Consider the following 16645-nt stretch of genomic DNA (forward strand, 5'->3'; position numbering starts at 1 on the left):
GGGACCGAATGGTTTTTTTTTGGGTTTTTTAAGCGTTACCGGGATATTTTGGAGGATGATGTGGTTGATTTTGTGACTCATTTTTGTTGAAAATTATGAAGTTATTTAGGAAAGTTTTTATCTCTTATTTTCTATTTTAGATAAGATTGTCTTTGATTTGATATCTTTCAATTAGTGTAGCTGTAATCCCTAATTAAGTGTAGCTCTATAGTATAGCCGGCCCTAATTTTTCCCTGTATATATTCCTTGTACACTCTTCTTTTGAATACACATAAAAACTGAGATTGTTTTTCATCTCAAAACACGCTCTCAATTTCTACATGGTATCAGAGCTTACTCTGACCTAAAGTATTCACGATGACTAATTCATCTCCAAAATCTTCTGAATCCAATCATCATACAATCACACCTGTACCAGGAAATCCTGATACATCCCCTCCAACGAGTCACAAACTCAATGGTCAAAATTTTTTCCAGTGGTCTCAGTCTGTATTCATGTTTATATGTGGTCGTGACAAAGATGGTCATCTCACTGAAGAAACCGTGGCTCCTAACTCAAAGGATCCAAAGTTTAGAACTTGGAGGACCAATGATCATCTAGTCATGTCCTGGCTAATTAACTCCATGACAACCGAAGTTGGAGAAAATTTTCTGCTCTACAAAACTGCACGAGAGATCTGGGAGGCAGCCAAAGAAACCTACTCTAGCACTGAAAACTCCTCTGAATTGTTCGAACTCGAGACAAAGCTGTACGACCTGCGTCAAGGTGATCTCTCTGTTACTCAATACTTCCATCTTCTTTCCCGAATTTGGCTCCAGTTAGATTTATTCGAGATTTACCCTTGGAAATGTGCTGATGATGCCACCACTTATCGCACCGTGGTGAATCAAAAGAGAACTATCAGATTTCTACTTGGCCTCAACAAAGACTTAGATGGTGTTCGAAGCCATGTCATGGGAATACACCCCTTACCAACTCCTCGTGAGGCCTTCTCTACAGTTCGTCAAGAAGAAAGTCGCAAGAAACTTATGATGCCCGAATCCAATACTTATACCACCGAGGGATCTGCTCTTTTCACAAACATGTCTACTCATAATGGGAAGTCCCAAAAGGCTCAAGGTCGTCCCTAGTGTGAACACCGCAAGGTCCACGGTCATTGGAAATCTGGTTGCAGGAAACTCCATGGAAAGCCAGGGGATTGGAAACCCTCGAATAATCGTTTCAATAAAGAAAATCGAGTAAATCTTGCTGCTGGTCCAGAACCATATAATAGTGAAATTCAAACTATCAAGAACCAGTTGGAAACATTGACAAAGATGATGCAGAACAACACAACTTCTGAAGCAAACACCTCTGGTACTTCTGATCAATCTACTATCTTATTGGTTCATAAAGGTAAAATCATCTCTACTCTTCATACCTCCTTTGGGAATGGTAGTACAACCTGGATATTAGACTCAGGGGCTTCCAATCATATGACATCTGATAAAAGTCTTTTCTCATGTCTTCAACCTCAACAGTCCCATGTTCGAATTGCTGATGGTTCATTATCTCCTGTAGAAGGAATTGGATCTATTACATTGTCTAATAATATCACTCTTCAATCAGTTTTGTTTGTACCAAAATTGGATTGAAATTTACTTTCCATAAGTAAACTTACTCAAGATTTGAAAAGTATAATTTGTTTTTCTACCGACTAGTGTGATTTTCAGGTGGCGGGATCGGGGAAGGTGATTGGCATTGCTAAGCAAAGCAAAGGATTATACTTGCTTCAAGAAACCCCTAACTGTGGCTTCAAGTCTAGCACAGATTCTGCTTTCGTCTCTAATTCAACATCTTTTTCCGGGTCTTCCACACAAAATAAAGCCATGTTATGGCACTTCCGCCTAGGTCATCCCAATTTTATGTACTTAGCCAAGTTGTTTCCTGATTTATTTATAAATAAAAAGCCACAATTTTATCAATGTGAGATTTGTCAATTTGCTAAACATACTCGAAATGTTTATCCTACAATTGGTTATAAGCCTTCAAAACCATTCTCGTTAATCCATAGTGACATTTGGGGACCCTTTAGAGTTAAAAATCTAAATGAGGCCCGATGGTTCATCACCTTTATTGATGACCACACAAGAATGACTTGGACATACCTGATGAAGGAAAAATCTGAAACCTTTACAATTTTTCAATCATTCTACAACTTAATTCTTACTCAATTTCATTCAAAAATTCAAGTCCTGAAAACTGATAATGCTCGGGATTATTTCAATACTCTCCTTGGACATTATCTTGCAGAAAAAGGTATTGTTCACACAAGTTCTTGTGTTGATACACCCCAACAAAATGGGGTAGCCGAGCGGAAAAACCGACACCTTCTTGAACTATCACGGGCCATCATGTTTACAAACAATGTGCCAAAATATCTTTGGGGAAAAGCCTTACTCACTGCCACATATCTCATAAATAGGATTCCTAGCCGAGTATTACAATTTCAAGCTCCTCGAGATATTCTCTCAAAATCACATCCTCACATTCTCTCGTTTACATCCGAACTTCCGCTGAAAATATTTGGGTGTACAAGCTTTGTCCATATTCAGAAACAACAACGGTCAAAATTAGACCCTCAATCACTCAAATGTGTATTTCTTGGGTATTCTTCTCGTCAAAAGGGCTATAAATGCTACTCTCCTCTCACTCGAAAAATATATACAACCATGGATGTTACATTTTTTGAAAATCAACCATATTTTCCCAAAACCAATATTCAGGGGGAGAATTCCAATGAATATCAATTTTGGGAAACTTCACATACTCCTTCTGGTGTCACTTCTCCTATTGTCAATCTATAACAGAACACCATAAATAATCTGGACACAAGTTCTCTATTTAGTCCTCTTGAAAATATTTCAACTCTCGAAGACATTTCAAATGCTTCTCTAGAAAACGATCCAATCACACATACCTCTCCTCAACTTCATGTCTACTCTAGAAGAAATCGCCCTTCACAGCAAGTAGATCCAATCACACATACTTCTCCAATCTCTGTCACAGATGATACACAACAACAAACGAATCCGGTTGATGATACCAATGCTACTATTGAGCCCAATATTGATGATTCTGATTTACCAATTGCTCAACGGAAAGGTATCCGCTCATGTACCAAACATCCGATTGAAAGTTATGTTGCATATGGTAAACTTCATCCTTCTTATAGGTAATTTGTAGCTAATCTTGACCAAACATAGATTCCAGATTCCATTCATGAGGCACTAAAAATACCAAGCTGGAAATTGGCTGTTGAAGAAGAAATAAAAGCCCTTGAATCCAATGGAACTTGGACAATCACAAAATTACCTAAAGATAAACAAGTGATGGGGTGCAAATGGATATTTTCTGTGAAATACAAAGCTGATGAAAGTGTAGACAGATTCAAGGCGAGGTTAGTCGCTAAAGGGTTCACTCAATCCTATGGCATTGATTATAAAGAGACGTTCGCTCCTGTTGCCAAACTAAACACGGTTCGAGTATTACTTTCCCTGGCCATAAACAATGATTGGCCTCTTTACCAGCTCGATGTAAAAAATGCTTTCCTAAATGGTGATCTGCAAGAAGAAATTTATATGTCAATGCCACCAGGATTTGAAAACTCCAAAGGCAATATGGTGTGTAGATTAAAAAAATCTTTGTACGGCCTTAAACAATCACCCCGTGCATGGTTTGGAAAATTCAGTCAAGCCATAATCTCACAGGGTTATGTTCAATGCCAAGCTGATCACACTCTATTTATCAAGACAAGTACTACTGGGAAGAAAGATATACTAACTGTTTACGCTGATGATATCATAGTGACAGGAGATGATGTTGAGGCGATTAAACTTCTTAAAAGAAACTTGGCATCCAAATTCAAAATTAAGGATCTTGGACATCTAAAATACTTCCTTGGAATGGAAGTTGCTCGGTCCAAGGAAGGTATTGTTATATCTCAAAGAAAATACATCTTGGATCTCTTAAAAGAAACTTGCCTTCTTGGGTGCAAACCAATAGAAACACCCATGGATCCAAACAAAAAGGGGTGTCATGAGGAAGAACAAACCCCGGTGAACAAAGAACACTATCAACGACTTGTTGGCAAACTCATTTATCTCTCTCACATTCGTCCTGACATTGCGTATTCTGTAAGCATTGTGAGTCAACACATGAATGAACCAACTGAAGAGCACCTAGAAACAGTCAAACGTATTCTAAGGTATCTCAAGATGACTCCCGGTTTAGGCCTACGGTTCAAAAGAACTAAAATCCGTGATGTCCAAGTGTATACTGATGCAAGTTGGGCTGCAAAGGAGACCAATCGGAAATCAACCACAAGTTACTGCTCATATGTATGGGGCAATCTTGTTACATGGAGGAGCAAGAAACAATCTGTCGTATCACGCAGCAGTGCAGAATCTGAGTATAGAGCTCTTGCACTAGGAATATGTGAAGATATGTGGATACAAAGACTACTTAATGAACTCGGGATGAGGAAAGAAGAATCTGTAAAAATGTTTACTGATAGCCAGCCTGCTATTGACATTGCCAAAAATCCCGTTCACCACGACCGCACAAAGCACATAGAAATAGATCGACATTTCATTTATGAAAAAGTTGATCACGGGATAATTCAGCTCAGCTATGTTCCACCGCGCCTCCAAATCGCTGATATCTTAACTAAAGCTTTACCAAGAGTCAAATTTGAAGAATTTATTTCCAAGCTTGGCTTGTATAATATCTACGACCAAGCTTGAGGGGGAGTGTTGAAAATTATGAAGTTATTTAAGAAAGTTTTTATCTCTTATTTTCTATTTTAGATAAGATTGTCTTTGATTTGATATCTTTCAATTAGTGTAGATTTAATCCCTAATTAAGTGTAGCTCTATAGTATAGCCGGCCCTAATTTTTCCCAGTATATATTCCTTGTACACTCTTCTTTTGAATACACAGAAAAACTGAGATTGTTTTTCATCTCAAAACACGCTCTCAATTTCTACAATTTTTATTCTCACTCCTCGATTCCTAAGGGCTGTAATGCTTCATTGTTTACTTTGATCCCCAAGATTAGAGACTCGAAGATTGTAAAAGATTTTATACATATTAGCCTAATTGGTTGCTAGACGAAGACAACTCAGGGCTCAGTTGTCTAATATGTATAGGGGTGTTTCCATTAGGGGTATTGATATGTCGCATCTCTTTTGTGATGGTGATGTTGTTTTGTTAGCTGAGTGGGACCAAACGAATGCTCGTAATATTTTTTGGTATTCTCAGATATTTTTATGGCTTCAGGCTGAAAATTAACTTACTCTATGATGCAAGGATTAAACCACTTCTTGCTAATGAGTTATACCCTGTCAATGATTCATGTTGATTTCACATTAGCGTGATTGAGACATCCTACTTCTTTCCACGGGTCCTCTTTATAAGAACTTGATACTCACGGAGATGCTCCTCGTGCTGCTCTCTGGTCTTAGAGTACACCAAGATATCATCTATGAACACGATGACCAAGCGATCGAGCATCGGTCAGCATACCCGATTCATCAGGTCCATAAACACTGTCGGCACGTTGGTGAGCCCTAACGGCATCACCACAAACTCGTAATGTCCATAACGAGTCCAGAACGCGGTCTTCTCCATGTCATCCTCCCTAACCCTGACCTGATGGTATCCGGACCTCAGGTCTATCTTGGAGAAGCAAGATGCTCCCTGCAACTGATCGAAAAGATCATCTATCCTCGGGAGTGGATAACAGTTCTTCAGCGTTAACTTGTTCAACTCCCGGTAGTCAATGCACATCCGTTGTGAACCATCATTCTTCCTGACGAAGATAATCGGCGTTCCCCACGGAGAACTGCTCGGACGGATGAACTGCTTGCCCAGCAGTTCTGCAGCTGAGATGACAGCTCCCGCATCTCGGGTGGTGACAATTGGTATGGCGCCTTGGCGATGGGGGCCACACCTAGCACTAGGACGATCATGAACTCAACCTGCCTCTCCGAAGGCACTTGGGGTAGCTCCTCCAGAAACACATCAATGAACTCTTTGACAACCGGAACATCCGAAACTAAAACCTAATCCCTGACCTGCGTATCCACCATATACGCTAAATAACCCGCACACCCGTGTTGAATATACTGTTGAGCCCTGGCAGCTGAGCAAAACCCTGAACCCAATCAGGTGTCCTCGCTGTAGATAACCAGTTCTCCCCCACTTTGGGTTCGAACTACCACCCGCTGACCCTCACAGTCGATCATGGCACCGAAGCGACTCAACCAGTCCATACCCATAATCACACACACATCCCCTATGGGAATCGGAATCAAGTCTATCGGGAAGGATACCCCGAAGATCTCCAAAACGAAACCCCGATAGATTGAAGAAGCAGAAATCTCGTGTTCGTTGGCGACAAAAACTCCCAACGGACACTCAAGCTCTCCTATAGGAAAATTGAACTCCCTACTGAATGATCGAGAGACGAATGACCGACTCGCCCCGGAGTCAAATAATACCAATGCAGGAAAGGAGTTCACTAAAAACGTACCTAACATAGGTATAAACACATAAGCATACAACAAATATAATTAATAAGATAAAAGGATAGAAACATACCAGCCACCACATCCGGTGTTGTCTTGGCCTCCTCGACTGTAAGCTGAAAGGCGCGTCCCCGAGCCTTCGGAGGCTCTGCTCTACCCTGACTCCCGTCAGTAATCCTCAGTGTAGCCGGCACTAGAGCCTACGCTGGCATGGCAACTGGTAGGGGACATTAGGCCTTCATATGGCCTACGTGCTCACAATGGTAATAAAGTCTAACCCCAGAAGCTGGAGTCTGGCCCTAATTGCCACACTTTTGGCATCCGCTACCAGATCGACAAACCCCAGAATGATCCTTCCCGCACTTCCCACAAGTGTGGCCGTCCTGATCTCCAAACCTAGAATTGGCGGTCTTGGACCGCTTCGGGTCGGCTACGATTGCACTGGGGCCTGCCTCTGCTCTCTCAACTGCAGCTCAATCTCAAGAGCATGCAGCCTAGCGGCCTCCTATAACTCCAGTAATATGTCACATTTTGGGTAGCAACAAACTGTCCGATGTCAATCTTGAGCATGCTCAGATAACGAGTCATCTGATCCTGATCGGATGCAAACTACGGGAAAATCATCCCCCTCTCAGTGAACATGCGGGTGATCTTTGTCATCGTCTCCGTACCCTGTCTCAGATCCAAGAACTCATGTGGTAGACGCTCTTGCTCAAGCCCTGGAATGTAGCGAGCGTAGAACATCTCCCTGAACTGATCCCAAGTAACTGTCGCTCGCTACTCATCAGAATATGACCCCGTCATCAATCTCCACCAGTCCTTTGCTCCAGACCATAGAAGGTTCAGAGCACATCTGACCTTCTGGTCAGCTGGATATAAGCATGTGAAGGAACATCCATCTACTTCAAACATCCATTCATGGCTATGATCGGGTCCTGAGTCCCATCGAAAGTCAGGGGCTTCGTGTTATCGAAGTCTCGGTACTGAAAAGCCCGAACTGTCCCCGTACTTGCAGCCGCCACGGCTGCGGAGGCTGCAACAGCCGCAGTTTCAGCAATGGCTACATATCTGTCATCAAAATACTCCATCATGGCAATCTTTATAGACTCAAACAGCTCCGAGATCTGACCCCAGACAATCTCGACCACCTCCTCCCGGATGATCTCCCTAACGCGATCCTCTGTCAATGCTGGCCTATCCTGGCTACTAGCTCCTAATCCTGAGCCGGATCCGGTCTCGAATCGTCTCATAACCACCATATTGAAAATATACCAGGAAGATATGAGATAAACTATATAAACAATGGGGAACCAATTCCCAACTAAAACCGTAGGGGTTGTGACTTCCTTGCTACACATCTGGGTCCTGTTCTTTCAGTAGTACGAGCCCATACTACCTTCCACACCTACCAATATTTGTCTCAAGTATCATCACTACGCCCCAACAATATACATAAGCACGGCGAGCTCTCAATCCTCACTCCTAGAGGAAGTCTACATATCTCATAACTGGCTGACTGACCCTGCACAACTCATCCATGAAACTTCCATCAACCCTGTAGCACTCGTGTATGCTAGTCATACATAACGTGGGACCCTATAGACATTCAGATATCTTATCCTACCCTAAGCCCTTCAAAATAAGTCCAAACCAAACATTATCAAGCTATAAGATCTTAATTATGTACAACTATGATGCATACACTGAGCAACTATAGTTATAATGTCAATTTCATATAAGGAAAACCCTAGGCTATCAGGCATCATACAATTAGGCAATTCTATCATGCAATTCCTGAAGATCCCTAGTCTATCACTAGCATGTTGTTATAACATATCATAGTATCAAATAACCGCATGGTATTTTGGGGTTTATTTACTGGCTCTGGCTAATCGTACAATCTGTATCCTCCTTTAGTATATTGAAAACCATTTGAAAATCATTTTGAAAATATTTTCCTTAGTTTGAGACTGGATTCACACGAGTGTTCCTCCAATTCACTCAAACTAAGGCTCTGATACCAACTTGTAACATCCATAAATTTCAAAAAAAATTTAAACTTTTTCAAACATCTAGAAGTCATTATTTATTACAAAATGTTTTCAAAATAGTTTCAGATCAGAGTATCCCAGAAATCAAAATCATAAAATGTGAGAAGGTGCACGATCACGCCTTCGCCTTCCCACGATCATTCGAAGTACCTAAAAAATTCCAAAACTGTAAGCATAAAGCTTAGTGAGTTCCCCCAAAATACCCGCACAACAAATAACACACATATAATAACAACATACTATAGGCCCAATCAACCATCAGGTTGGAATACCCCAGGACCTCAACCATCAGTTTGGAATGCCAACATACTATGGGTCCAATCATCCTCGGGATGGTATACCCTCGGCCCACAAACATCGGGTTGGAATGCCCTGGTCAGTCAGCTCTCATACAAAGCTGATAAGCCTTAACCACCAATCAATCATGTGCACATATATTAGATAATCACATAACAGTCTATAGACAGACAAACTGATCTACAGATCACTAAGCATAGCAACATCCTATCTACCAAGATACCGATCTAACCGATCATAACCACATAGAAACATCCTATCTACCAGGATTCCGATATAACAGAACATACTAACAATAAAGAAGGACAAAAATCCAAAGGGATGGCCTTGATGCCTTTTGACCCTTGAGTATAGTGAGGAAACCTCACCTCACAAGTAGTGTTGAACTGGACTGACAGTCTCCGACCGCTGTCTCACCGAAAATCACGAACTATCCAAAATAACGAATACCAAGTCAACAATTGGCATATCAATCTTGACCAAGGATCCTACATAGAGCAATAGTCTATTTTTCCCTTTCTCTAATTTGGTCCAAGGCCCAATACCGAATCCATGATCTAAAAGTCCAAATATACAAGGCCCATTATTAGCCCAATTTTCCAAAGTGGGCCCAACTTCCTAATTGGGCCGCATCTTAAGATCCATTACAAAAACCGGCCCAAAACACACCTACTCAGAAAGTTCAGCAAGGCCCAAGTCAAATTGGTCCAAAGGCGGCCCAATCCCAAAGCCCAAATCGTCAAAAGCCAATCAGAGGGCATACGTTGGTCGTACTCTGCCTTGCGTTGACCACCATCGGGGTGGTTGACTCAGTATGCTGGGCGTACAAAACTTACGCGGGCCGTACGCTGGTTTTACCAAATCCTTAATAAGTGCTTAATGAGTTAAGCACTTGGGCCCAAATTCCAGATCCATGGACTAAACGAACCTCAGAACCATAAAGTCTCAAACTCTAAGACTTTGGACGTCCAAAAAGTCCTTAATACATGATCTTAACCCATTAAGACCTTCCTACTACATGCAAGAGACACCTTTAGCCATTGGGACATCATTTTTATCACTTAGGACCCTTTCTAGGGGCTGAAAGGACGGCTTATCACGTCCAAAACACAACATGCAGAATATTGGGACTTTTTGGGACAAGAAAGGTGGCTTAAAGCTAATAAGGCAAGATCTAAGTCATACAAGGATAAAGGTTGGAGCTTTTTACCTCCTAGAGCTTCTAGAGCACAAAATAACCTCAGATCTACAAGCTTGCCTCCCTTCTCCAACTCCTTGATGCAATACCTTATTCTTATACTACTCAAAACACACACTTTTAGCTCACACACTCAAGAGAGGGGCTAGGGTTTTGGAAAAATGGCTCAAAACTATGGAGGTTGAAATGATAGACGGTTATGAGCTCATAAGGACGTTTATATAACACCCAAACCCTAAATATTAGGGTTTCAATCTTACATGAGTACGCTCAACGTACACAAGTGTACGCCCAGCGTACAAGGGTGCACCTAGTACGCTCAGCCTACCTTATGTATGCTTAGCGTGCTCTTCTTGATCCCAAAGTTGCAACTTTATCCCTTAGGCTTCTCATGGCTTCACTCTTCCATACCTAGGGACTACAAATGACAAAATAATAATAATAATAATAATAAAAGAGAGGGTTCGAAAATACCTGCAAATATAGGTATGGTACATTGAAATAAAAGAATTTATCTTTGGTTTCCAGGAATAAAGCATCATCAAGGTTTGGTATGGATTGAAACAAAGGAACCAGTTATGAGAGAGCAATCAAGTCTGAAACTTTTCCTCATTAACCCGAATAGAAACAAATGCAACACCACCCTCAAGGCTATAATACATGGTTTAAAATATGATAAAGATTTATCATATTCATGACTAAAGTACCCTTGAAAATATTTTCTTTGAAGAAAAGAACTGAGAGATGCAATGACACAGATAACTGCATAAATTCTTTGGAGGTCTTCGCACATATCTTTACTAACAGACATTCGTCTCCCATGCATTAATTTGACTAAAATGCCCTCTCTGCCTTTGTTTTTGAATGATAATTCCATGCCATTTTGTCATTTACTTGACTTTGAAGAGCACCCTTAAAATCCCTGCACAAACAGGTTATATCCTACATCATAGCTCTAGAAATGCAAGTTTATAGCCTTAGAGTAGAGAGAGATAGTTGATTGGTAGGCTTTGACTCCTTTTATATGATGAGAGACACAAAAATCCATCCAACGTGATGCACCAGCTTTAAGAGTAAAATAATGACTTCATTCTTGAAAGCGATCTACATGAGCTTCCATGCTTGAATCTAGTGTCGTGTACTTCCATTTTGAAACTCAACAACATCACTAAGCTTCTTCCATTTATTTGGAGTCGTTGTGATAATGACTGAATTACCCAGGTTTTATTACACAATATTATTTTAATAAAAGCAACCATTCAAGCATTCTTCCTAAAATGCCCTTTCTTTAAATTTTGGTAGGTGCAACTGATCAGACCTGTTGCACCCTTTATCATTTCAGCAGAAGTAGGACAATGCAGCTTTAACATCTAGTATCTTTATATATGGGACAACTTGCGATTGTAATGATCTGTATATTCAGCATAAAAAGTGATGAACCAAACTCCTCTTCCTTTAACAATACATAATTTTGCAGCTTCCCTTTCCTGGATAAAAGATACACATCTTTGAAAACAAACGAGAATAAACAATCCCAAGCCCATGAGACTATTACCTTTTTCAAATTTGCAACATAAATGTCTTGAAAATATTGTAGGAACCCATTTTATCGATTGGATTGGTAGGAAATAATAATATCAAGAAGATAATCGTATGAACAATGATGAACAAAATATGTGTGTAAAACTATAATGGATAGATAGAGAGATACAACATGATACATGAAGAACACTCATGCATGGGGAGAATCCCTACCCAAACACACACACACACACACACACACACACTCTCTCTCTCTCTCTAAAGTCTACATAGTGCACTCATGAAATAAAAGTCCACTCACCTCCATTTTGTATACTAGTAGAGAGAATATGCTTTCCATACAAAGGAATATTCTAACCTAATAAACACTCATCATTATAGATAATTTTCATGCTCCAACAATCTCCCTTTAAATGCTCGGAAATAGTGAGGGTAAAGTAGTGATAAAAGGCAGAACATTTGACGGGCAGGTCCGGTAGGTTCGGTGTTGAAGTGTCTCGAAAAAGTTAAAGATGTTGTGATCTCGAAATCTGGCAATGGAATCTCTAGCATCAAAGAACATACAGAGGAACCCAATCTCTGAATAAAATATGAAATCTCAATCTTCAAATGTGATCAGTCCCCAAAAACCAATCATGCTCACAGTCTCCCTCTTGACTGCTGAACCAAAGAGCACAATTTCAAATCACATAACATCTTCGATATTCTGAACTCAAATGATAATGCACCAAAAAATCTATGAAGAATAACCTGCAAAAAAATGTGAAGCATCCAAAAATAAAGTTTGAATGACAAATAATGTGAATCTGAAGACGTGGTCTAGTGATGCCAAAAATTTGACCAGGAGATCAAAAATAAGTGCCACGCCACAACATCAAAATAATCTTCATCTTCAAAATATCGCAAACCCAAACTCGAACAATCATAACATCAGATCCGGATGCAAACACAAATGGGACATCCCAAAGTGTAGAGTCTGGAGGTAATTAATCATAATCCGAAGAACATCTAGTAATGCCAAAAATTCGATTTGTAAAGATCAAAAATCAGTGCCACATCACACTACTAAATCAATCTCCGTCTTCAAATGTCTCTAACGTCAAAAGTCCAATAACAAACTCAAAATGGATGCTCATGATTCCCCCCTACTTTTGATCGACAATGCAATAAAGATAAAAAATAATCATGAAACCGGGCAAAAAATTATGTCAGATATGATGGAGCATCGCATGCTCCCCTTGATCTGAGCATCTACCCGTAAAAATGAGCACATTATTTTCTGGTAATGGGTAGACTTGGTGATGTATTGCCAAACTGAACAAACACTGTAGAATATGTATAAAACCCGTTGCTGAAGAACCATAATGTTGAACCAAAGTAATGTTGATAACCGAAATGCTAACCCGAACTCCCAAAACACAACTAATGAATCGTCAATCAAGGTCGAAGTGAATCGGTCTAGACCTCTAATTGGTCCAAATGATGGTCTGAAACCATATGTAACCTGTCCGAAGGAAGTAAAATGCGAACCTCAGAAAAGATCCAAACCTCGAAAAACGTTGTTGATCAGGCAAGTCTCCGAATGAAAATTTGTGGATCCGAATCTCTGAAACCTAAAAATCTTAGGTTGCAAATGCGAATTGCTCGGAAAGAGGAAGAGCACACAAATAATAATCTATGAACCAATTGTGTCTTCACTCATAATCAACAAGAAGAATGAAGCTTTGAACCATGGGCTTAAAATTGGTGTTAAAAAAATGGTTTTAAGTAAAAAAATGGTTTTAATAAAATTAATTGGGTAAATAAAAATTAATTGGTTTTGAAAAATGGGTTAAAATTAAAGTGAAATAAAAAAAAAGAGATTTCAGAATTAAAAAGATTAGGAAATGGGTTAGAATCCGGAATGGATATGGATTCACAAAAACGAGATTGTGGATTCAACAGATGAATATAGGTTCACAAAAGCCTGGGCAGAGATGAGTTAATTAAGATGAGTCTAAAATGGATCCCGATGGAGTATGGATTCACCTTGGAAAAAGGTTTGGACATAGATTGGGTTGGGAGGGTCCGAAGTTGGATCCGATGGATCCAAAATGAATTCACATTGGATTGAATAGTCTTGGAATTTTAAAGGCAAGTGGGTGGGTCCATCTCGAAACTGATGACAACGTCTCTACCAATGAATCTCGGAAATGCTAAATATCTTGGAATCCAAATGCTACAAAAGTGACAAAAGCCGATGTACAATAAATGAAGGGCTGCATGGATTGACTTTGAAGGGCTGCAGAGAATTGTCTGATAGCAATAGAACTCAAATCGAGACAAGTCGACCTGTCAAATGCAGAGGCATAGACCTTTAATGGCATTAAACATGGAGCAGGTGAGTCAACAGTTGGCATATGTGTTTCTCAAATGCAATAACCGAAAATAAATACATATGGGACCTGGATATGCGCTGTCAAGACTTGAATAGGGCGTGAGATAAACCGTTGGAGGCGTGACTGGAGAGTGAGGTATGTACGATAACTACATTTAATGTACAAAATATATGGGCCCCAAATGGATGGCGTGTCGCTTGAGGATAGGTCATGTGACCATCAATCTTTGATCAAAGAAAGCATACAAACGCGTTACATTCTTAGACATATATGCGTAAAAACTACCAGCTTAAACACATGGCTGATAAATACTTGTACGATCAGTAAAACCATATTTTATCCTTGGAAAACAATATCCATAAACACTAAACTTCATTTTATCTCGGAAAATAATAACCACGTCACACCAAAATTAATTTGGTCTAGGAAAAAGCATGCATTTAGCACTTGTATCACCAGCACAATCAACTTGTACATTTCGAAATAACTATCCAAACACTTCTAAAAATCACATATTCCAAACTCAGTACCATATATTCAATCTTTTACCCCCACAACCATATTTTTGTGTTTTCTAAACATCTTTTTGTGTGGGATAATAAGATCAAACACCACCTTTTAAAAGGAACTTCATCTTCTTCGGCAAAAAAAATCTCCATGACATAGATTTAACAGCAGCAAAATGTATGAACAGTAGCAACAAAATATTTATTTTTCTAGCAACATCACCAACAAAGCAGTAAATAATTCACTAAAGATTTTTTAGTTGCAAAGACTGAGAAATGCTTCATAAATGACAAAAATCTTCAAGATAATAAATCAATCGGGATCGTTCCCTTGAACTAATCGTGAGATCTTCAAGGTTTCGCTATGATACCACTTGTAGGAACCTATTTTATCGATTGGATTGGTGCGGAATAATAATATCATACATACTTATAAAGCTAGCATTTTTTCTTGAATCTCATGCATTTGAAACCCCTTTTTTTAACTTCCTCAAACCACATTCATTTGAAACCCCCTTTTTTAACTAATGCAACTCAAAAGTTTTATAACTTATATTACGTTTAATTAGCATTTAGTGAAAAGTTTACTATAAAAAGCTCAATCTTTTGGGAAGACATGCATACAAATCATATACAAATTTCAGAAAGAAAACAAACTTAAAGGTTTTTGTGTTAGGTTGAGGACTTATAACCACTTTTGAAGATATGCTATTATATTAGAGCTTTCAATTTGTAAGTTTGTTATACTAATTCGTTTTTATATTGTCTTCGTTTTTGGATTATTGTAATACAGTCGTTGTATGTTGTGGTTTAATCGTTAATATTTTAACCATATTTTATATAGGGTGATGTCGAAAATATTTAATTAAATGTTTTAAATATGTTTTTTTTTGTTTTGTAATTGTGTCATTTCAAAAAGGTAATTAATTAAAGCTCCTACATATGTTCTACTTTCCATCTCTCTCTCTCTCACTCTCTCTCTCTCTCTCTCTCTCTATATATATATATATATATATATATATATATATATATATATATATATATATATATAGATGTCAAAATACTTCAACCAAAATTCATTTAAAATCTAATATTTCAAATGCTTTTTAATAATGATTGTAAAATTTTCAACATGTGTTACTTAATTGATTGACTAATAAAAATATTAATGTTTTGAAACTCCTAACTCTTAAATTTATATTATTTAATTTGTTAGTTAACTAAAATATTTTTCCTACATAAAGATAACATTTTTATGTTTGGTTACTCATATTTGTTTATGTAATTAGAAAACAATGTGTACATAGAATGACCACTTCAATTTCACATATGAATCGATACCACTAGAGAGGTATGTTGTCTTTAACCGGTGGGAGGAGATCAACATAACTTTTTTAATTATTTATATTAATGCTTAGTAATATCTATTTTATATTCTTATTCACCTTAATTTTTTAGGTAAAAATTAAGGAAAAGCATTCTCGACGCACCAACATAAAGTCAAACATACGTTTTACGAAATATGTAATTAAAATTAAATATCATATTTACTAATGGACTTATTTTTAAACTCTTGATGACATTTATGTATAATTATATATTTTGTATGACTTCATTCTTAATTTCAATGTTTTATATTTGAAAGTTCATGTATGAAACCTTGGATGTTTTGGTGTAATATAAATAGTGTAATACAAAGTTTATTAGTTCAATATTGTTTATTAATAGCTCATTTAAAACAACTTATTTCTTATTTTATCCAAAAAATATTATCGGACATAAGAAAAGTAGATTATATTAATGTTATACAAACACTTATAATATAAATTTGGATATTATAAAAGTAAAAGTAAAGTTTATAAGGTATGGACTATATTAGATAGTATCAAAATATAAATTGATAGATTGTTATGTTATTTGATAATTCGGTTAATGCACAAAACATGACTAAAAACGTAAATTTCAACATATTTCTATTTTTCCCATAATTATTTTAACCACTTAAATGCATTCTTGCGCAACGCGCGAGGTTACGCCTAGTCATAAAGATAATCGTATGAACAATGATGAACAAAATATGTGAGTAAAACTATAATGGATAGA

At 38.2% G+C, this 16645-nt stretch overlaps 1 protein-coding gene across 1 annotated transcript; it reads left to right on the plus strand.

Annotated features, from left to right (window-relative positions):
• The first annotated feature begins 357 nt into the window (after window positions 1-357).
• On the plus strand, window positions 358-1131 carry LOC145095035 (uncharacterized). Its single transcript, XM_079032979.1, has one exon. It carries the CDS (start codon window positions 358-360, stop codon window positions 1129-1131), a length of 774 nt encoding a protein of 257 aa, XP_078889105.1.
• The last annotated feature ends 15514 nt before the right edge of the window (window positions 1132-16645 follow it).

This window comes from Lactuca serriola, chromosome 3, assembly GCF_051521515.1.
Source record: "Lactuca serriola cultivar US96UC23 chromosome 3, Lser_US96UC23_V15, whole genome shotgun sequence".
NCBI lineage: Eukaryota > Viridiplantae > Streptophyta > Magnoliopsida > Asterales > Asteraceae > Lactuca > Lactuca serriola.